At 41.9% G+C, this 23,682-nt stretch overlaps 1 protein-coding gene across 1 annotated transcript; it reads right to left on the bottom strand.

Annotated features, from left to right (window-relative positions):
* Positions 1 to 7,510: 7,510 nt before the first annotated feature.
* Positions 7,511 to 22,985, bottom strand: DDX25 (DEAD (Asp-Glu-Ala-Asp) box helicase 25). Its single transcript, XM_008583722.1, has 12 exons — positions 22,786 to 22,985; positions 22,103 to 22,169; positions 21,786 to 21,833; positions 21,160 to 21,295; positions 19,747 to 19,839; positions 19,529 to 19,631; positions 17,622 to 17,736; positions 16,501 to 16,678; positions 12,277 to 12,514; positions 11,061 to 11,223; positions 8,814 to 9,002; positions 7,511 to 7,783 (listed from the first exon to the last, which is right to left on the bottom strand). Exons 1-12 carry the CDS (start codon positions 22,846 to 22,848, stop codon positions 7,722 to 7,724), a joined length of 1,455 nt encoding a protein of 484 aa, XP_008581944.1. The 5' UTR covers positions 22,849 to 22,985; the 3' UTR covers positions 7,511 to 7,721.
* Positions 22,986 to 23,682: the final 697 nt, after the last annotated feature.

Genomic DNA, 23,682 nt, shown 5'->3' with positions numbered 1-23,682 from the left:
TTTCTTTTTTCTTTTTTTTTTTTTTCTTTTTGTCTTTTTTTTTTGTGTCCGGCAACAGGTCACAACCCTCAGTGTCGCGCCCGTACCGGACCGGGACCGGCAACGGGATCACAACTCTCCAGTTTCTTGTCTACATGTGTACCTTTAAAGCACCAGTTTCTTGTCTACATGTGTACCTTTAAAGCACCAGTTTCTTGTCTACATGTGTACCTTTAAAGCACCAGTTTCTTGTCTACATGTGTACCTTTAAAGCACCAGTTTCTTGTCTACATGTGTACCTTTAAAGCATAATTGTGACCAGGATTCTAATCCCCCCCCTCTTTGCCCCCCCCTCACTTTTCTTTTTTCTTTTTTTTTTTTTTCTTTTTGTCTTTTTTTTTTGTGTCCGGCAACAGGTCACAACCCTCAGTGTCGCGCCCGTACCGGACCGGGACCGGCAACGGGATCACAACTCTCGGTGTTGCTCCCACACCTTGCTCAGCCAGTGAGCGGGAACCGGTCTGTATGTGGGATCCGAACCCTCGGCGGGAGCGCCGCCGCACTCCCAAGCGGCACACTGTAGCAGTGCGCCACTGGGCCGGCCCCCTCACTTTTCTTTTTAGGCAAGAACTCTCATCTAGATCTGTGTTCTAAAACTTTGTTACTCAAAGAGTGGTCTGGAAACTAGCAGCAGCACCAGCCCAGACCTACTAAACCCGAGATCTACAGGTTTACAAGAACCCCAGGAGATTTGTATTTACAGTAAAGTCTGAGGCGGAGTGCTGTAAACCATGCTGGCTGAGACATAACTCTTCTACAAATTGGGGCTATACAATGTCCTCCTTCCCTCCCTCTTCCCATGGCTGGGGAATATCTGTGGGTGCTAGGCCTGACACAGTGACATCCATTAGAAATGGTCTCTGCCTTGAAGCCATCGAGGCCTTTCAGAGACTGAAGCATGATGGCACCATGGTGTTAGAGCTGGAGGGATCTAGGAGGTGAGGTTGTGGCAGTCAAGTGGCTTGTCCATGGCCACAGAACAGGTTCATGGTACAGGTGGGGTTCAAACCCAGGCCTCCTGTGCCCTCCAGACACGCCACTCGTCATGTGCCCACACTCTCTGCCCACAGGACTGGTACCTCCAGCAGACAAGCTGGCACGTGGGAAGGCACAAAAAAACAATGCTCAGCTTGCTGTTGTGGCCCCCACACCCAGACATGCCCCACAGCAACTGCCTCATTCCCACACTCCCTGCCTGTCCCTCCGCAGTCACGGCCTCTTGGCCCACGTGACTTTGAGTGTCTTGCTCCTAGCATGCCTCCTGACCTCTTCTTTGAGACAGGAAAGACCTAGAATGTGACTAAATATTGTAAAGAAATCAATTCTCCCCAAAGTAATGTATAGACTGAATAAATTATTACTGCTAAATGGATGCAGTCAAATAAAAATCCAGAGTATTTTTTTGAAATTGATAGAATGGATCTAAAATTAATCTTAAAGAATGAACTGATAATGACTTTAAAAAAAAAAAAAAAAAGAGAACTAAAGTAGCCAAGAGAGGAAACAAGTCTTTAAATTTGAACACATTACATAACAATAATACTTTAAAACTGTGTTACTGGTACAAGAATAAACTGGAATTAAGGAGATACCCAGAATCCTATTATATGTGTGTAGGTGTGTAGAAATTTACTATGATAAAGAAGATAGCAGAAGAAAATGGAAAACAGATTTCTTAGTAAATGGTGTTGGAATTATTGGTTCACTTTTTTTTTGCAGCTGGCCAGTACAGGGATCCAAAACCCATGACCTTGGTGTTAGAAGGCTGTGCTCTAACCAACTGAGCTAACTGGCCAGCACCTAGTTCACATTTTTTAAAAAAGGAAAATGTGATCAATTTGATATATATACCTCATGCCAGAATAAATTTCAGATTAATTAAAGTCAAATATCTTTTAAAGATAAAAATAACTAAGAATAACTGAGAATAAAATTGAATATGTTTTCCAGAGTAGTACATTCTAGAACCAGTAGACAAAAAAAAAAAAAAAAAAATCACAAAATTGATTTTATTAGAAAAAAAAATTTTGTATAAAAAAACTATAGTGTAAATTAAAAAAGGTAGACTGGGAAAATATATTTCTAGTAAAAAAAGAAATGTTAATATCTTTATTTTGTTTGGAAAAATCAATTCACATATATATTTCACACAACTTAATAATGAAAACATCAAGATCTCCTAAGACAAATAAATGGGCAAAGGACACTACAGATATTTTTCAAACAGTGACTCACATACTACTCAATCTTGTTTGTACTAAAAGAAATATAAACCAAAAAAAGGTACCAAGCGATTTTAAAATGAAAATATCCCCTGCTGGTAAAAGAAGGTAAAATCAGTGGGGCAACCTATATTGGTACAGCCACAGCCTCTTGGAAGCAATTTGACACTATCTATCAAAAGCCATAAAAATACTACTATTTTGTGACCTGAGACTCAAACTTAACGTCTCTAATCCTAAGAAATAATTTAAAACATCGGGCAAGAAGATATTCACTGTAGCATTATTTATAATTACAATCCTGGAAAACTAGACACCACATAAATGTTCAACAAAGATAGTCACATGCATATTCACCAGATAGGATAATCTGGTCAATTATTATTTTAAAATACTTATCCCCCAAACTATGTGGCAACATAAAAAAAACAAAAACCACTTGAATGTTTCAAATAAAAGGTTATGACAACACATATTCATATTAAGATGAAAAGGACCATATCAATACATTGTTATATATATTACATGAGATTTTTGATAATTTTTCCACTACTACTCTTGTTTGCTGTTTTAATGCTTTTATAATATAAATACTAAATTAAAAATAATCCATACTCTGCCTAGATTGATGAAGTTTGGTATAAAAAGATGGTCACAGGAGAAGAAGCTGGTGAATCTGAAAGACAGGCTGCAATTAGAAGTTAATCATCCCATTTTCTTTTTATTTGTGGGAAACAATCATCTTCTGTGCAAGTAATAATTGACCAGATTGTCCTATCTGGTGAATATGCATGTAACTATATTTGTTGAGCGTTTATGTGGCGTAGCCATGGCTCACGTTCTTCCATGTGCATAGCTATTCTGTGGAGGGTCATGGAGACATGGTATCTTAGAATGAGCAGAGTCTCAGAGGCCATTTTATTCCAAACTGCCAGGTAATTCAAGAACCAGAACTACAGCATCCATTACAAGTAACTGTTTGCCTTCTGACTGCTTGAATACTCCCATGAGCGGGGAGCTCACCACCTCACAGAGAAGCCTGTTCAATCTGTGCCTTCTAAATCACGCCAAGACTGTTATACATGACCATGCCTTTGAACTTCACACAAAGCAGGGATTCCTAGTCAGTCACTTCCTTCCAACTGGGATTTCAAGCCATGGATCACAAACTAAAGGACTCGAATGAGGTCATATCACTCTTTCTAGGCAAAGAAAAATATTTAGCTCAAAAGAGGAGACCATCCCCACTCATAAAAAATATATTCTAGAAACTAGAAACTTATAGTTCCATAGTTAGAAACCCACGGTTTCTGTATTATACTGATTAGAAAAACAATTATGGGCAAAGATGAGTTCCCAAAGAAAAGTGCTACAGATAGTTGATATGCTTCTCTAAAGCCTATATTTTCTTATTTAAAAAATTCCTTCAGTTCTTCACAGCTCATCTTTCTTATTACATCAGAGCGTCTGGTTGTTTCTAACCTCAGCAGATGAAGTGGAAGCCTGATAATCTGGTGAAGAAGGCCGAGGCAGTTCCAGACATGGGCCAGTGGGACCCTCTGGGGGTTTGCAGGACACACTGTTCACTTCTCTTAACCAAGAATCAGCTCACTTCAGGTGTGTTTCCTGTATTTCACTAGATGAGTCTAAAAGTTTAATGTTTGAAGGGGGTTGGAAAATCGACCTTAAAAATGGACAATGGTTCTTCAATCACACCCACATTTTAAAATGATAGTTTGCAAAGCAATACAAATCTGAGGAAGAGAAAAGTGTCTTGAGACAACGGCTCCAACAGCATCTCTGAGCAGACACCAGTAGCACAGTGAGGGGTGGGAAGGTGGGGTGATGAGGCCAGAGCATGGCTGACCCATCCCTCCTGAGGGACCCAGCTGAGCACAGGAGGATGCAAGTGAGAAGGCAGAGTCCAGAAGATGAGAATAGCAGCCTGGGGAAGAGAGAAGGGGAAGCGTCTACCTCTTCTCTCTGCCATCGATTAAAAAAAGGATAGAAAATATTGGGGCAACCGCCTTTTGGATTCTTTCCAGAATAAATCATTGGTATTCCCCACAGCATATAGCAAGACTGTGACAATTCATACTTTGTGGGTTAAAATGATATGAGAGTTTCCCATATACACGATTATTTCCTGGAAGAGGTGGAGGGTTGGAGGGAGGTTAGGATTTAAGAGGATCTGACCTTCTGTTACTCCCTTGGTAAAACTAGTATGTGCCCAATTGCTGGGCTCCTGCAGGCCCTCCCGTGAGGATCAGCATGCAGGGCATCTCTGTACAACAGTGGCGGAGAACAGAACAAGACCCACAGGCTCAGAGGGCAAAAAACTGCAGGCCCAGTTGGAGAGGTCCCTGGTCTGAACGCACACTCAGCTTCCATCCCAGCAGTTGGGTTGCCTCTGCTTGGGTCCTCTTTCTGATCTAGGCTCCTACTTGAATCAAAGGGAAAGAGACTGAGCCTCTCAGAGGACCAAGAGCCAAATCAAGGCTTGACAAAACCAGCCTCTCTCTCTCTGGTTTCTGCAAAGGTGCTGCTCACTACCCTGCCCCCACCCCCAGCAATCCTCTAAGATTTTCCACTGTTGATCACACATGCAGAGACTGCCAGTGGCTTTTGTGGTGACTGAGCTTTGCTGAGGAGCATCAACACTTTCTCATGACTAAAAGCAATAATGTCTCTGGAGAGGAGCTGTCAGACATCCTACCAGACTATTACCAACTCGTTTGCCTTTCCTGTTATTAATAGTTGCCTTAGATTCAGCACCTAACTTCACAGCAGCTGTACCCCAGGCGATGTATTCACTCACAACTCCCACTGGAAATCACAGCCCTGCTCTACGTAATCATGAATTTCAATACGCTAATGGCATTAAGCTGGCCAAGATAAACCTAATGGATTTGGTTTAGTATTTGGTGCCAAGTAATACACAGCTGATTAACCAGCTCACAGATGCACTGATTTCATCTGGTTATTCCTCGCCTTTCCATTTACTTCTTCCTCAGGCAGGCATCTAGAGAGATGACTCTGGCCAGGCCATGCATGGAGATGTGAAAATTGCTTACAGTTTTGAGCAAGGAGCTGCACCCTGCAAACAGTCTTTGGACTGTTGACTCACCACCCTGGACAGTTCATGTTAATACAGCTGTGGTGCATGCAGAAGACAGGATGGCTCTGCTGCCTCCCAGGTGGCCAGACAAAGGGCTGTGAAGAGAGGGCAAGGGAGGGGCAGAAGAATGCCCAGTGTTTGCAGACCCGTGGGAACAGCTACGAATTGAAAACTGCCGAAGACTCTCGTGAGGGTGACTGGTAGAGATTTTATCAGGATCTGAACTGGAAGGGGAGGTGGTGAACTTTCCTTTAGGACAGCCCAAGGCAAGGCTGAGCTGAGTATTGTAGGAAGTCCAACTCAGTTCTCAAATAGTAAGCGAGAGCAAAATACCTGATGCCCTTGCCCTGCTTATTTATCCTGTGTCACATAACTGAGGTTCATAATGAGGATGGAAAACATTAAGGAAAAATGTTAGTGAATGAGGAAATGGCAAAAGAAAGAAATATTTACTCACCAAGAACAAATATTCACTGGGCACCTATTCTGTGCTTGGGCACTGTGTTAGGGGCTGAGTATTGAATGGACAACAAGACTGGTCACCAGTTTCCAGTGCAGAGAGAAAGGCAGAGTATAAGAACTGGAGTAAACATTCACAAATGGGAGGTCCCCTTTTTATAAATTCTGTCTGAGGATCTCTCTTTGCCTCACTGTCTCCTCCCTAAGACAGTGGTTTTTATTATCTATTGCTTTATCTACGCTTTCAGCTCCCTTGTGTAGTTTTGGACTCTACAGAAAGTCTAGTTTTGTCTGTATGGGGGATCAAATCTGTATTTTCTCCAGGTTCTCCAGGTAGTCTGGAACACTGCCTCAGTGGACCAGGGTTAGAAAATTGCTAGGTGGTACTAAATATATACTGAGAAGGGAATGCTGAATATAGCCTGCTCCCTTGCAGGAGATCCTGATTATCTTCTCCTCAGGAAGCAGGCCCAGATGGTATTAGGGGTCCCCCTTCTGTGCTATACCAGTGACCTGTATGCCCCTCATCTAGCACAGTCTTATGATTCTGGCTTATTCTGGGTCTCTCCCATAGATTCTGAATTCTGAAATGACTGTTATATCTTATTCATCTCCCTTTCCCTGGTGTTTAGCATAAAAGGTGCACAATAAATAACCTGATGTTGAATGAGGGCACTTGATGGACTTCCTGTACTTCCGAGCCCTGCTTTCAGGGATAAAACATTGGCAGGGTGATATGCAAGTAGAATATCAAAATATATATACCAGAAACTACTGTCCACATAGGTTGATGGGAGCATCCATGGAAGCCACTGGTTGTCTGGTGCTGCAACAGAGCTGGTGCCTGGGCCCTGGCTGATCCAGGTTCCTAGGAGAGTATCCATTTACCCTGTTTCCTCAAGCTCACTGCTTCACTTCTGAGCAGCAAACATGAGAATCAATAAAAAGCATCTAATTGGGATTTGCAAGAAAACATCCAGGATCCTCACATATACCTTTAAGTTTTTAAAAGCAAAACCTTTTGGCTCCTTGAAATGTTACTTCTTTAATAGGATAAGTGGATTTTTTACCCCCACTGCCTGAGTTTAAGAAATGCTGATAATAAAGCACATTTTCAGAAACTATGAAATAACTGATGATGAAGTAAATCTCCAATTTGAAGACAGTAAGAAGCAAAACAGAAAAATGTTCTGAAATTCTGTATGTCACTTGAAACGTTAAAAAAGCAAAATACTCACTCTTCCAAATGGTTTTACTTTTTAAAGATTTTACTCCATTAAGGACGAAGTGTGTGCACTCACAGGGGAGGGGGAGGAGGGTGTGGGAAGAAAGATTAGTGGCTGGCGAGGGCGGCCTAAAAGTGAGGCCTGAACAAGCGTGGCTTTCTCACTCGTCAAATGGTTTTACTTTTTAAAGATTTTACTCCATTAAGGACGAAGTGTGTGCACTCACAGGGCAGGGGGAGGAGGGTGTGGGAAGAAAGATTAGTGGCTGGCGAGGGCGGCCTAAAAGTGAGGCCTGAACAAGCGCGGCTTTCTCACTCGTTTTGTGCTTTAAGCTGCAACACCAGTGAAGTTCTACTGCCATCTTGTGGCTCTGTAAGATCTCAGATTATAGAAATAATCCAAAAACATCCCAATAGCCCATACAGAGATCTTCACTTGTAAAAAGATTAGAATAAGAAATAATCTTGATTTTTTATTCAAAAAGATCATGTCCTTCACATCAATTTGGTTTCAAAAAGACCTTAAGTCTTAAAAATAAGGATAGCACAACACTTATTTTGTCACCTGTGACAGTTTCATGTTGAAAAATTACCTTCAAACTCCACTGGAACGTTCTCACATAAACTAGGATATTTTAGAAACAATAAAATTCTTTCTTCAATATTCAATCTTTTCAATTTCATCCAAGTCTTTGGGGTCGAGTTGCTTAATATTGCTGTCTGAAGGAACAGAAGAGAACGGAACCAGTCTTAGCCCAGGGCCTAAGTGGAGCCTCATTCCATCTGACTTTGAATTTCTGAAAACAGTGACACCTTGTATAGAAAGCCTTGAGATAGGAACATAAGGAAGGGATGTACCAAAAGCACTCACCTACACTAATGAAACCAGCATCAAAAGCACCAGACTATAGGCTATGCCTATCTAGATACCTCGGGGCAGAAAAAGGCCTAATTGCAACTGAGGAGAGCCTGGGAAGGACTAAGCTCCTCTACTGTGGTCACTTCCAAACCAGGTCCTTTGGCACTCACCACAGCAACAGTGGCCTTCATGGTTCTTTCTCCCCACCCCTCCCCAGTTAGTCTAACACAGGAGTGCCCACTGCCCCCAAGAAAGGGAAGTACCACCATCCTAGCAGGTGAACGTATTCCTCTTCCCCGGCTCCCCAGCCACATCCCTGGGCTTTGGGGCATGGGCTAATTTGAGGAGTGGGCATCCCAGTTTATGTGACCCTTCACTTTTCCACCAGAGTACAATCTATCAGTCCAGAGCCCAGCAGGCTATCAGGGTCCACCTTCCTTAGACATGGGGCAGGAAAAAGGACTAAAAACCTTAGAATTTAGGATCAACCTATTAGGAAGGGTGGGGCAAGGGGAGGGGAATAGTGTAGATAGAAGAGGAAGTTGGGGATGGAACATAATCTTAAAGGATTTTATTACTTTGCTAGGGTACTTTCTTTATAGGATGTGAAAATGTGCTCCAGATTCCAGAATGAGCTGTAACATATAAATCTGAGCTCATGTTAGTTCTACTTGATTTTTAAATTTTTCTTTAACTATCACATAAGAATTATTTAATCAACTGTGTCATATTAGGACTCTGGTCCTGTGAATTAGGAGCCTTCCACCCCATGGCTTCTGCCTCTACACTCTCACGAGCCCCTGGACTCGAGCTCCCTGGCACGCATCGTCTCTGTCAGTACTGTTAGCAAGTCTGTGGTTCACACTGTGATGAAGCAATGGCGCTACTTACTAAAGTGGTCCTGGATTTTCTTAAGCAGGGGTAGCTTATCCACTTCAATCATGTTGAAGGCAAGGCCTTTTTTCCCGAAGCGTCCTGTCCGTCCTATGCGGTGGAGGTAGGTCTCATAGTCTGGCTCCTGCGTTTGTTTTATAGGGAGATCAAAGTTCACAACAATGGTGACCTGCTTCACATCAATCCCTAGAAGAGGAAAAACATCATGGGCTCCTGCAACGTTTTCCTAAGGACATAGCCATTCAAGAACCACATTTGCCTAGGGAATTATCATTAGTAGAGACAATTTATAAATCAAACCTGGCTTTACATGACTGGAATAGGTACTTTGGTCAGACAGTTCACTTGCATGCTGTGGTGCCTAGGGTGCTGGATAATAGTGTTAATAGAGGCTAACTCTACAGAAGTCTACACACATACAAACTGTACGCATGTGCACGGTGGAGAGGCACCTCACCAAGCCCACAGAGCACACTCTCCTCTCTGCCCCTGCTGTGCTAAGTCTTCAGCAGGCCCCTTAGCCTCATGTCCCCTCACCTGTCATGGGTCCCAGCTCTGCTTCATTCCATGGCTATTATTCCAGCCAGGTCTAGAACAATATCCCTTGCCTCAATTGTTACAACAACCTCCATACTGGTTTCCCCTCTATCTTCTCTCACTCCTCTAATCTCCCTTATGATGGTCACCACAGCAATGCCCAGGGCACTGTGCTCAGAACCACTGCCCAAATTGCGTAGGATGACGTGCAGGCAATTCAGGAACTCGAACCACCTAACAGCTCATCTCTTCTCCTGACTCACAGTCACAAGGTCTGGCGATTTCCCAAACAAACTGTAACTTCTCATCCAACTGAATTGCTACCCTTCCTTCAAAACCCCTCAAATCTAATGTTGCCCAGGAAGACTTCTGTGACCCCTCCGTGCCTTTGGCCTCCGCACCTCACACTAATGAGCCATCTGGGTCACGATCCTTGTCCTCCTTGCACTGTGCTTCAACTCTACAATTTTCTATGCCCTCTTTCCTCTGGGGTCTAGAACTGTGCTGTCCAATATGGTAACTATTAGCCTCATCTAGCTAAATTGAAATTAAAATTAAAAATTCAGTTTCTCAGTCACACTAGCCACATTTCCAGTGCTTGAGAGCCATATATGGCTAGTGGTTACCACCTGGATAGCACAGAATATAACACTTCCATTGCTGCAGAAAGTTCTATTGGACAGCACCAGTGTAGAGAGGCAAGAGTCTAGGCAGTGGAGGGGCAGGGGCCTCATCCTCTTCAGGCTGCCCTTCCAATGTGCAGAGCTCAGCACTCACTACTAACACAGCAGGCTCCCAGTTCTATCTCCTGAATTAAGAATGAAGTGGGAAACTCGGTGGAGTCTAGCAAGGAAACAGGGGGAAAGAAGAAAGTAGCAAGGCCCTTTTCTTGAAAATAGAAACTTTCCCCTGAATAGTCAATAGTCTTAAAATTAAAAATACCCCAGAGATGCTGAACATCATTAGTTATTAGGGAGATCCAAACTAAGACCACTACATACCTACCAGAACGGTTAACATTAGAAAGAGTGACAATACCAATTCCTGGCAAGGATGCAGCACAACTGGAACTTTCCTACATTACTGGTGAAAATGCAAAACAGTACAGCCAGAGTGGAAAAGAGTTTTGCAGTTTCTTATAAAGCTAAACATACGCTTATCACACAACCCAGCAATCCCACTGCTAAGTATTTACCCAAGAGAAATGAAAACACATGTCTACACAAAGACCTACACATGGATTTTAATTAAAGCTTTATTCAAAATAACCCCAAACTGGAAACTATCTAAATGTCTATTAACTGGTGAACAGAAGAACCATCAATGGAATACTACTAGCAATAAAAAGGAACAAACTGTGAATACATGTAACAATGCTGCTGAAACCCAGAAGCGTTATGTTAGGAGGGAGAAGTCAGACACAAAGGCTACACGCTGTCTAATGTAACTTATGTGGCATTCTGGGAGAGACAAAAATGTAGAGACAGAAATCTGATCAGTAGTTGCTAGGGGCCGTGTGATGGGAGGAAGAGACTGAATGCAAAGGAACATGAGAAATTCTGGAGAGATGGAAATGTTCTGCGTTTTGATTATGGCAATGGTTACATGACTGTGTAAGTTTGTCAAAATGCACCAAACTGTACACTAAATGAGCATGAATTGTATCATATTTAAATTATACTTCAACACTTGACTTTAAACACACACCTCGAGCACAAACATTGGTTGTTATAAGAACCTTCTCTTTCCCGTCACGAAACCTCTGAATGATGGAAGCTCGCTGCTCCACGGTCAGCTCCCCGCTTAACAAAGACACCTGGTGGCCATCCTGCATCATCTCCAGGGTCAGCCACTTGGCGTTTCGACGAGTCTATGTGAGAAAGCAAACCCCACCACAGCACCCCAAGTTAAAGAAGACTGGCTGCTCTTGCAGGCTATGCAGGGCGGGAGGGAGAGGGCTGCAGAGGAGTTTTGCTTCACCTCTGCCTCAGTCCTTTAGGAACCTTAGAGTGCGGCATGGACTTCTCCCTCTGCCTGTGCTTCTAAGAGTCACATCCTCTCAATCACTCAGAGCTTTGGCTTTCTCACCCATGAAATGGAGATAAACATACTCCACCTACCTTACCTGGTGCTATAAAGACAAAATGATGTAATGTAAAAATGATAACAACAGACACTCGACAGACACAAGAGTGCTTCATACGTGCCAGGCAGGGGCTAAATCTTTACATGCATTACAGTCATGTGCTTTCACAACCATTAAACAAAATAGCTGTCTCCTTTCATTTAAAAAATTTAAAAATGGACAAAAGAACCCCCAAAGCTTAAAAATGCTAAGTAACTTGCCCAAGGTTACATGGCTAGCCTGTGGCAGAGCTGAGCTTACTTCTATTCTACAGATATGTTCTCAGTGCTGCCCATACGCAGGCAGGCGCCAGCTAGTGCAGTGGCACAGAAGACAGATGGTGCCTGCCTGCATGAAGCTTGGAGTGCTCACAGGGTGGTGAGACACCAAAACAATACAGGAATATGAAAAATGCCAGACAACAAAAACCAAGAAAATAAAAGAAATATAAGAAAATAAAAATAAGGTGACATTAATATGAGTAACATCTTTAACCTGATACAGGGTATCAGTAAATACTACAATAAACATTAATCTAAATAGGAAGTGCTGGAAGCAGTCCCTCTAAAGTAAGGCGGCCCTCTGTTCAACATCATATTGAAGATACTATTCCATTACTTCACCTTCTAAGTTTTCCCATAAAACACAGATATTTCCATTCACGGTAGCTCTGAATATTAAACTAAATAACGTACAAAAAATACTGAACATGGTGCCTGGCTATATGGCTTATTAATATCATCCCTCTACCTCCACCTGTAGGGAAACCTGGGCAAGAGGAAGACAAATCTAGGTTACCTGGCAGAAGATAATGGCCTGACCGATGGTGATGCCACCATAAACGTTGCACAGAGCTTGGTACTTGTCCTTCCTGTTCTCACACAACATGTAATACTGTTGGATGTTGCTCAGGGTCAGCTCCTCTTTGCGTAACTTGATAACATTAGGGTCAGGAACGATTTGCCTAGCAAAGCGCCACACAGAGTCCTCAAAGGTTGCTGAAAAGAGGAGCATCTGGCATTCGGAGGGTAAAGCTCTGTGAGAGAGAAGGGAGGAAGGCTGTCACTCAGCTGCCGTCCTGCCGCTGTCCTCCAAGACGTTGTGCCCTCTGCCATCGGCTGCCCCACACATGTCTGCGCCATGTGAGCATTGCCTCCAGTAACGAGCCGCGCCTCTGTGCAAACAGCCAAGTGTCCTGCCCCTCTGTGCCACCAAGGATTTGGAAAAATACATAAATGGAATGTGGAGCTCAGAGCAAAGTCTAGGTACACCAGGAGTCTTTTTTTTTTTTTTTGTCTTTTTCATGACCAGTAAGGGGATCACAACCCTTGGTGCAGTGTTGCCCGCACCGCTCGCCAGTGAGCACACCGGCCAGTCCTATATAGGATCCGAACCCGTGGCGGGAGTGTCACTGCCTTCCCAGCGCTGCACTCTCCTGAGTGCGCCATGGGGCCGGCCCCACCAGGAGTCTTCAAAAAGTTTATGAAAGATTTACATTACCTTTTAACTCCATTTTCCACGAACTTTTTGAAGTACTCTCGTATATTCTAGAGGGGTTGAGGTATCTCACGCCAATTTCCACCTCAGGAGAGGCAAACTCACCGAGCTAAGAGGGGGAGTCTAGATGCTTCTCATGGTTACAATCTCACACAAAGGCAAACAGGCAGAGAGGATACAGGCTAGTGACTAGAGGGCATTATCTGTCTCGGGAGGGGAAGACAGCCACAACTAACTTCGCTTGGAATGGAAAGAACCTAGCTGTAAATAAGGGGGAGTGAAAAGGGAAAGTGCAGGAACTGAGATGTACACCGAACCCTTAATGAATACAGGGCCAATTTACATAAAGATCAAAAATTGGCAAAATGCATACATGGAGTTGGCAGCCAGGATAGAGGTTACTCCTGCGCTAGTGACAGAAAAGGGTCTATAGGAGACTTCTGGGTTGCTGGAGAATAACGTATAATTAATATCCTCAGAGAGACAATAGTAGGTATTGCATTCATAGCACAAGAAAAGAAAGCTATAGAAAGGGAACTATCGGAGAACACCTCCAGTATGATCCAGACAGACAGAAGAAGTGAGCTAGATGACAGTGTTATTCCAGTGACAGGTAGAAGGACACATATGAGTGGGCTAAAGATAAATAATGTACCATGTGGAGGAAAGAATTTGGGACTGGGCATGGTGGAGAACAGTATGTGAAAAGCATATACAGAGACTGAATCTCACAAGCTTAGATGAGACAAGTGGTACGTGTAAATTAAAAGTTATGGAGCTCCTCAAAAGACACCAGTGCTCAGCTGCAAATAGCGGCTGCTGAGTCTGGCCACACCACACAAGTGAAAATGCATTCTTGTAGTGCTCCCCTGACCTCTCTCAGAAACTGAGCACAGGGAAAGTTTTTAAATTATTCCTATTTCATTGATAAGGAAAGTGGGGATCAATGACATTTAGATAACTTTAGGACTCAACTCCAAGTCTGACTGCAGGTTTTAGGCCATTTCCCTATACTACGTCAGAGGATTTTGAGCAAAAGCATGGAATTAAAATAATTCAGCAGCTGTGGCGGGTAGTTTGGAGGGGAAAGCACTTATTCTGAGACTAATACTATTTAATTCCAATTGATTCAACGAATTTCACTGAGTTCCTTCTATGTACAACACACTGTTAGGACTTCCTCAGAACAGTTCCAATGAGACACAGCAATGGTATTAACCACTGACTTCTTGGTATTCAGGTGGCTTCCAGGCACATAGGGATGACTCAGTTACAATAGCCCTAAGGGTCTGTGTACTTATTAAAAAGGGTATGGTTAATTCTATCCTCCACCCTCTCCTCCTACCAATATTAGACTGAAGAGCATTTTCTTTAGCCAAATAGCCAGCCCAAGAGATTAAACCAAAGATCAGTTTTAATCTATTTCTTAATTATCTCCATCCTCCAATACCCTTCCAACCAAAAGCATGATTCTACCTTGTATCTCCAGAAGGAAGCAAACTTAATACTCCCTATTGCATTAGTAGGAAACTCATATTTAAGGATCGTCTTATTTAAGAGGGCAGAAAACCCGTTCTATCGCTTCAACTGGATTCCCCACCAATTCCACAGCTAGCTATCCTGTAGCTCCTGGCCCATTTCCCATATGCAAGCATAAAAACCCATATGTATCAGTCAAAAAGGAAATTTTGATAATAGATGTCTCACCTCTCAGTGTAGAGCTGATTCTTTCAGATCTTACCAATGACCATGCTTTTGCTATTAAGTGATATTTCACATCACAGCAACAACAAAAAATTGCCCCTAGTTTTTAGATAGTTTGATTTGGAAAACAGAGCTTCAAAACATCTTCTTGACGTCTATGAAGTTTTAATAGAACACAGAAAATAAAAAACAAAAAATTCTTCGTATCTTATCTAAATACAAACTAGCCATTACTCAACCATCTGCATATGTAATAGTGCAAATGTAAATTTTGGCAAGTTCCAGTAAGTCCACTTCTTATTAAAGAAAATCAAAAGATCTTACCAACTAAATGTCCTACTTACTTTGTAAACAACACTTCTAAAAAGAGGTATGATCTGATTACTTGTGACATTGAGCCTTTCATTAAGAAAGTTTTTGGTCATGCTTCAGTTTTCTTAAAACCTGAAGAAGCACTTAATAGGATTTTTATCTATACAGAAACAGAAGTAGCTTCCTTAGACTTGTGCCTACAACTATCTTTGTCACTGGCCATTGAAAAGATTCGAAATGTTGTTGTGCCATAAAATCATATTTTCGAAGTGTGGGACAAAAAAAGAATGTCCTTCTACAATTTGGAAATACACTGAAGATGAGAATGGAGAAAAGGACAATAAAACAGAAAGGACATGCTGTTTCTCCAAAACTGTTTGATGACCTGTGAAGAGGCCAGAAGGAGTCTGGAGAAAGGGAAGAGTGGATTGACTGCATCTGAGTTGTCTGGTGTTATGTGTAGGGTGTGACAAAAACTTGTGCAGCCAAAAAATGACTCATTTTAAAAAATATACAGTGATATTAACTGAGTGGAGAAGAAAAGGCAATTTTAATTTTGGGGGGGGGAAGATTATACAAGAAAAACATAATAATAATATACTTCTTGGCTCAGCAGTGAGAAATGTTTTACACTGTCATAATGATATCAATATTGACTGTTAATATAATCAAATTCTTATGATGTAATCACAGAGAGGTGACAGAGGAGACAACAAAAAAGAATGTGTGGTACTTTACAAGAACTCAATTTCCACCTCCTACAATGGGAAGTCAGTAGACAATAACTACAGACCAGGAAACAGTACTATGAGCATATTATTTAAAGTACGAAGGTTAATATCAGAAAAGAGAGGTATTTTCTTGGGGATGGGGCAGGGGATCACTGTTTTTCAGCAGAAGTCTTTTAATACTATTATGAATTAACACTGAGTGTATAATTTAAAAATAAGTGATATAGATTCCTAAACCCCACTCCTAGAAATTCTGATTCTATAAATCTGAGGTTCGGCCTGGTAACCTGTAATTTTAAGCCCCTCAGGTGCTCCCGATAGAGAGGTCTAGGAAAATGATATGATTTATTTATAAATTAGAGGCAAACTCAGGACTAGACCACTAGTCTCCTGGTCCAAGGTTACTGTGTTCTCTACTCTATCCCAATTTTCCATTGGTTAACATCACAGTATGCTTATCAGGTTTTAATAGATCCTCTTTAGAATTTTGCTCAAAATATAAACCATTATTGGCAAATCTGGTATAGATTCACTATGTAGATTCCATCTGTCAGCCTGTGTGGCAAAAGTAAAGCAGTCAGGCAAGGTTACAAGCTGAAGAAGTTGGAAAATTACAGCAGTCTGAGGGCCCCGTGAACTGATGAAAATAATGAAAACTCAAATTCGTTTTAGAGGTGAAGGTGGTGAGGAATTAGCAATAAAGGTAATTAGGAGCAGCAGACAAACAAAACTCATCTGGACAAAAGACCCAGGAAGAAAGAGTAAATCTGAAGAATACCTCTGAATACGAATGCTCTGATCTGAGAATCCTTGGGTATCAATCATCACATCCGCTTCATCCAGGACAAACACACGAATCTTAGTCAAATCAATTAACTTTCTCTTGAAACACCAATCTAGGACAGTCCCAGGAGTGCCAATTACGATCTGTTTGGTGATATCACTGCCTCTGGAAACTAAGGAGAAGAGCAGTTAAAGCACTCTTTCAGACGCAAACAGCCTCACTCCAACAGGCCGTGACTCAGGGCAATGGAACATAGGACTCGTAAGCAAAAGTAAACTTTGTAATGATTTTCTAAGTGTAAATTCAGAGGGTCACTGTGGTTTTTGATTTCACAAAGTTTTAGGGTAAATTCCCAGGTTTCTACATTTATGGTAATAATAGTCCTGCATATTTGATTCTTTCCCATGGTCATTTAAAAAGCCACACTATAGCAATTCCATTGTCCTACAGAAATACTTGGCACAGCTGTGAAAAACTACAAACTTTCCCCCAAAAGAAAACAACCAGAATGTCCATCAATAGGTTACATTAAATAAATTACAGAGTATTATGCAGCTAGCCAAAGGAATGAAGATGAAAAATGTGCTCCATTTTTTTAAACACTTGATGAAAACAAATACATATGTGTGCACTTGTATGTATTTGTATGAGCTCAAAAAAATAAAAAGCAAAAACAAAGGCCTCCCTGTTAACAATACCATAATTATCTTTGGGAATAGGTCTTTGGAGCGCAAAGAACAGCTTTCACTTTTACCTTCTAATCCTTGGTCTTTTAAATTTTTTTTTTTATAAGCATGTATATACTTTAATGAACAAATCCAAAATAAAAGCTGTTCTGTACAAAACCGAGTTTCAAAGAAATATACAAAGGCATTCTCTTGCAAGATGTGGAAATGATATAGCTAATGCTTACTGTGTCCTTATTATGTGCTAGACATTGTACACAATTTTTGATCTATATCATCTAATTTAATTCTAATAACAACTCTATGACAGAGGTGCTATCATTTCCCCTATTTTAGAGAGGAGAAGGCAGAGACGTTATATAACATGCTTGTTAGTGATGAAGCCAGGATTTAAAAAAAATCAGCCAAGACTGTCTTACTGGTACATACTTAGATTCCCTCGAATGGCGTAAATCACTTGAACATCCGCACAGAATTTTCCCATCCGCTCAACCACATGGCCTGTTTGCAGAGCCAGTTCATAAGTAGGAGCCAGGCAGAGGCACTGTGTATGAGAGAGGGGGAGAAAGGGGAAAGAAAGAAGAGGAGGAGGAGAAAGGTTCATACAAGCCACCTTTCAACTTTGAACTACAATTAAAATGTATACAGGAAGAAGCACAGAAATGAAATTGGAGATTTTGGTTGAATAAAATATTTTAAATTGAATGCAACTGAACAGTTGATAGATTTGAGATGAATGCTGAGTATGAGAGGGGGAAGGGGCCAAAGGATGGAGACACAGCTATCTTTTAGAAATTTCTCTCTAAAGGGTTATTTAGAAACACAAGTTCTTGGTCACCCTTTTTTGGTGGAGGAAGAATGGGATGTAGGGGGGTGAGAACCAATAACAGATGGAATGCAAGGCAAACTGCAGCTTGAGTGAGACCCCCATCACTTTTCCCTGCTATTAAAAATCTGCCTATTTCCAGAACACTCCCTGCTTGTCCAATTCATCTGTGTTATTTATATAACTATATCATCCTGGCAGAAAAATATTCCCCCAAACTTTTCCATTTCTTATTCCATCCCCCCTAAAAATGGTGGTTGTTGATGAGTGTTTATGTGATGTTTATGGAAGAAACTGGTGATATCTAATGCACTTATGTGCTTCAATTAGGGATCTCTGACAGAGAAGGAAACATGGCCAAAATACTAAAAACAGTTTCCACACATATTTGTCAATTTGTGTTCAAGCACAGCTTATCCTGAAGAATTTTTTTTTTTTTTGTCTTTTTTTACTGACCGGTAACGGGATCGCAACCCTTGGTGTCGCGCCCGCACCGCGCTCAGCCAGTGAGCGGGAACCGGTCTCCACATGGGATCCGAACCCTTGGTGGGAGCGCCGCTGCGCTCCCAAGCCGCGCACTCTCCAGTGCGCCACCGGGCCAGCCCTGAAGAATTTTTATTGGTAAGATCAAAGCCCCAATATAAATTTCACTGAACTTATCCAAAATGCACAGGATTTCCTATGCCTAGACTTAGTCACCCACATCTACAGCTTACCTCGCTGATCAGATTCTAAGCTTGCTGAGAGAACCCTGTGTTTTCCACAGTATTTCGTACATATGGGTACTCAGCCTATGAAACAAGTCAGTGAGTGCAGTTTGGAGAAGGAGGGAGGGATGGCCAGATACTTTTCATGAGTGGAAATGAGACTAGAAGAATGGACAGCTGGGTGATGGTCCTTGTTCAGCCACTCTGACTGTGTGACCTCAGGAAGGACACTTCCCTCTCCAAGTGTCAGCCTCTCCCTCTGCTAAATAAGTGAGATGGATGGAATAATCTTCTGGTCCTTCAGCTATACAGCTACCATTATTGCATGCTTACTTTATGCCAGGCACAGTGTTAAAAATGTATGTTGTTTCACTGAATCCACACGATAAACCATCTGACAAGCATTTGTTCATTCATTCATAATGTCTAATGAGTGGTTTCTACAAGCCAGGAACTGGGCTAGGTATTAGGATACAAGGGTGAACAGATCAACTATGATCTATGTCTTTATAGATATTATCTATACTTAAACACAAGGAAACAGACTCTGAGAGGTACTAACTTGCCTAAGACACTCAGCTAGTAAATGGAAAAGCTGGAACTGGAACCAGTGAGACTATAAAGCCTCTGCTCTCCATCACTGCACCATACTGTTGCCCAATGCTCTATGATTTTACAGAAGAATATCTATTTTAAATATCATTGTATCATTGTAGTGATCATATCACTGCAGTAATATCACCCATTACTAAAACATCACTGGCACTGCAAGAATTCGCACCTCTCCCTTAGCCTTTCCTTACCTGTGGGAACAATTCTAGGGCATTAACTCTGCTTAGCATTGCCAAGACAAAGGCAGCTGTTTTTCCTGTTCCAGACTGGCTCTGAGCTATGAGGTTCTGGGGTCTGTAGAAAAGAGGAGACCACTGGGCATATAAATTGAATACAAGAGCCTGGGTATAAATTGAAAAGAAGAAACTAAAAATAACCAAGTTAGAATACCACTACCCTGGAAACTCACGGATATGCCAGCATCATAGGGAGAGCCATCTCTTGGATTTTGGATGGCCTGTTAAATCCCATTGCATAGATCCCTTTCAGTAACTCTTTCTTTCTGTTAAAAAAAAATCATTTAAAGCCTATGGTCAGTAGCTTCAGAAATTTGTACTTGAAAGGTGATTTGTAAACTAAGCCACTTTGCAATTGAAATTTAAAAGTAATATTTAGAAATATATCATTTACACCTCAATTTCCAAACATGTATAATCATGCCTGTACAGCTGAACCCACTAAAATAATAAGCTGTACTATAAGCCTAAGCTAAAACAGTGGTAAGAACCTAAAATTGAACTTTCTTTTGAACAAAGCAAAAAATTCATCTGATAAAAGAAGTTTTATCAGTTTCCCAGGAAGTTTTATTTTCCACATAAGCAGAAAACTAAGCAAGATTTACTGTTTAATTCTTTTTCATGAATGAAACGTTTTCAATACCAATTTTCAGAGATGGCAAAATTTTATTTAGGTGATTGTTATATCAATTCTCTCTAGGAGCAGAAGGCACAAAATTACCTTATCCTTCTGAAGCAGTATTTTTAAATGCGGCTTCCCTGAGTTCTTAGGAAAAAATGTTAGAATAAGAGTAAATTAAGTGGGCTGGAATACTTTCACCCTTAATGACACACACATTTGGATGTGCTTAATTGGTACATGACTGACAGCCAATTTTTAACCATAGGTAGGCTTCTCTAACCATTTAGAAAACATTTAGGCATCATAATTTTGGATTTTTACCCTTTACATAGTAGGTCTGTATTATTAACTTTCTCTTTTGGTTAAAATATGTTTCCTTAATGTCAATTGACAAATCCCTAGGGAATGCAAAGCTATTTGGGAAAGTTATTCATTCTAATATAATTTGAAACAAGATATAATTACAAAAGTAAAAGCTTGTAACTTAAGGAGATAAGGGAGGATGTTTGGGTCAATAATGTCCCTGTATCTGGATTCTGGTATGGAGAGTAACAATGTGGCTGTGTATGGATGGCTTAGCTATCCCCCTTAGGACGGTAAGATCAAAATATTTTACTATTAAAAATGTTCTCAATTCACAGGTAACTCCTAGTGTTCTTCTTTGAGTAACATACATGTATGAGTGTGTGTGTATATATTACTAATAATATATATACTATCATTAGCAGCTGGTCGGTACAGGGATCTTGGTGGACCTTGGTCTTATCAGCACCATGCTCTAAACAACTGAGCTAACCAGCCAGCCCCTGAGCTACATTTTAATTGCATGCAAAATGTATACATCTCGTTTTAATACTGAATATTAGTAAAAGAAGACCCTAATGGCTTTTATTATTAGCAGGTTAGTTTGCTCTGTGCTGTGCTTTCCAGCATTTTCTCATACTAAAGGAGTAAAAATACTCACAGCCTCAGCTCTTCAAATGTTTTTACTGAGTAGAGTGGAGAACTGGGATCCTTTTGTAAGACTTCGACTTGATGACTGGATACTACTAAGGACTGGTGGATTAACTTATTTAAGAGTGAATTAGATGCCAAATCCACTAGAAAAACAAAAATAAAAAAGGGGGACATGAAGTCTTCTGAATGAGATCTAAAAAGTTGCTCCCTCTCTTTTAGTGGTTGTAAATCAAGCAATTGCATCTACTCTCATTTTTCTTCTAAAAGAAGGTTCTAGAAAGAATGACATAGCACTGAGAATTCTTTATTTCATGAGGATCCAGTTTCTTATGCTCTGCTTCTACACCAACTTCTAACTTCAAGGAAGCCTACGTCCATCTCCAGGAGATCTAATTCTTCCTTGCCAGCTGGAAATTCTTAACCCACTCCCTGCATATTCCCACTCCTTGCACATTCCATTTCAATTTCCTCTTAAAAAAAATACCCCACTCCTAATTTAGTATTTCTTCTGATATTCACTATTCATAAAGTAAGTAGAAGACAGTTCTTTTCCAATTGAGATTTCACTCACAGTGTAAGGAATAAGCTGAAACAGAATGCTAGTACATACATACAAATAAATTTATCTCCTACCTACACCTTCTTCTTCTTCTTCTTCTTCAGTGTTATAAATAGGACCATCTAAAAGGATGGAAGAGAAACAATAAATATAAAGATAAATGCTGAGCAGAAATGTAAAGTGTTCTATTCCAACTTTTCTTCCCGACTTTATGATGTAAACAGACAGTAAGTCATCACATGCAGCAGTAGATAAAATGACTGGGAAGATAGTGGAGGGTCTTGAACGTTAAATTAAGGGAGCCCAAGGTATTTCACTTGGTAGGGACGTGATGAAAACAATGCTTTTTAATTAATTGAGGCCAATCTGCTTTATCCCTAACAGCACTCACCTATGTTTGGTACTGCAGTAGTCTTAAAAGGCCGAAGGTTCTTCCAGGGGTGGATGAATTCTGTAAACTATTGAAAGATACAAATTTCAATCATTAGGAAGCAAGCTATCAAGCAGCCCAATGTTCCCGTATAACAGGGGCTGGAAGGATTCAGGGAAGACCACCTGAATACTGTTTCCTTTGTAGTGTTAGGTATTCATGGCTTCCTTTCAAGAACGGGTCTCCTGTATGAATTATCCCCCATCTGGAGACTTTCTGTAGTCCCTGTACATGAAATTCCTCATTACTAGGCCTCCAGTTTAAATGTGGGCAGTACTTGTGGGGGAAGGGGGATGTCACAACACCAGCAAGGAGATGGTGGCTAAGAAAAATCGTTGATAAATATAAACAGGAAACTAGCCGACGCTTAACGGGCAAACTGGTAGAGGAGGAAACTCAGTCTAGTTGGGACTACCAGATACTTTCCCTCCCTGCATCAGGTGTCTCCATTTTGCCCTTTCCAAACAAAGGTCCTGCCTCTTTGGGGGGTCTCCTTTTCCGTGGCCCTCTTCCAAACCCTTCCACTTCTCCCCTCCATTTGACACTCCAAACGATAGCGGGCCTCTCCCTCCCCAGCACATTTCCCTCTGGGAGTCCCTGTTTTAGTTCCCGCCCTTTCCCCTCCCGGGCTCGGTGGCGTTTACGTGGCAGTTCAGCCGCTCGCTCTCTGCCACCCCTGAGTCGCCTCCCGAAAGTAACGACGCCATAACCGCGACCGCCGCTCCCGGCCCCCGCACGTGCTTCCAGCACAGGCGCGAGGCAGCGCCCCGCCCTTCCCAGTGGCCAAGAGGCTTTCTCAGGGGGCGGGCTTAAGCTCCCGCGCCCGCCCGCGGCGCGCAGGCGCAGAGCTGGGGCGGAGGGGGCGGAGGGGGCGGACGGAGATGGGGGAGGTGGGAGGTAGCCGGGGAAGGGGCTGGCGGGAGGAGGGAGGGTGGCGTGTTGCTCTGAGAGGTTTCGGTTTGGCCAGCCCCGCATCCAGCCAGGTGTTAGAAACTCGGGAGGAGTCGCGATCGTAGTCGACGTTGACCTGCTGCTGGCCTCGGCTGAGCCAACCAGCAGTTTGGGATTGTAAGCGGCAGCAATCTTTGCAGTGATTCGAGAATCCTGCGTCCCTTCCCCGAGCCGACCACTACCCAGACAATTCTCCAGGTGGTGAGGCTGTCTCCCCCACCCGCTTCGGGCTCTTCTGCCTGTATTTCCCCGGAAATTTCCGCCTCTACGTTACAAGACTTAAGAAAGACTAGCTAATTGCATAGGAAAGTGCAGAGACAAGAAGAAAAAAATAGAATAAAATAAAATAAAAGTGGAGGGACAGATGGGTGAGTTCGATATGACGAATGAACTCTAATGCGTAAGTTGCGGAAAGGAAGCAGAGTTGTTCAAGTTCTAACTACCGTTCCTGCCTTCGGTACCTGTAATGTTCTCACGCACCGGCTTATTTTAGTTGTTACTCTGAGATGTGGTCCCTTGTCAAAGCAACTGTCAGAAAACTCTTCCTTTCGGTACAACCTCTACCTCCGGCATGCATTTGCATAATCCGG

This window comes from Galeopterus variegatus, unplaced genomic scaffold (genome assembly GCF_000696425.1).
Source record: "Galeopterus variegatus unplaced genomic scaffold, G_variegatus-3.0.2 Scaffold3015, whole genome shotgun sequence".
NCBI lineage: Eukaryota > Metazoa > Chordata > Mammalia > Dermoptera > Cynocephalidae > Galeopterus > Galeopterus variegatus.
This window is presented reverse-complemented; position numbering and strand designations above follow the sequence as displayed.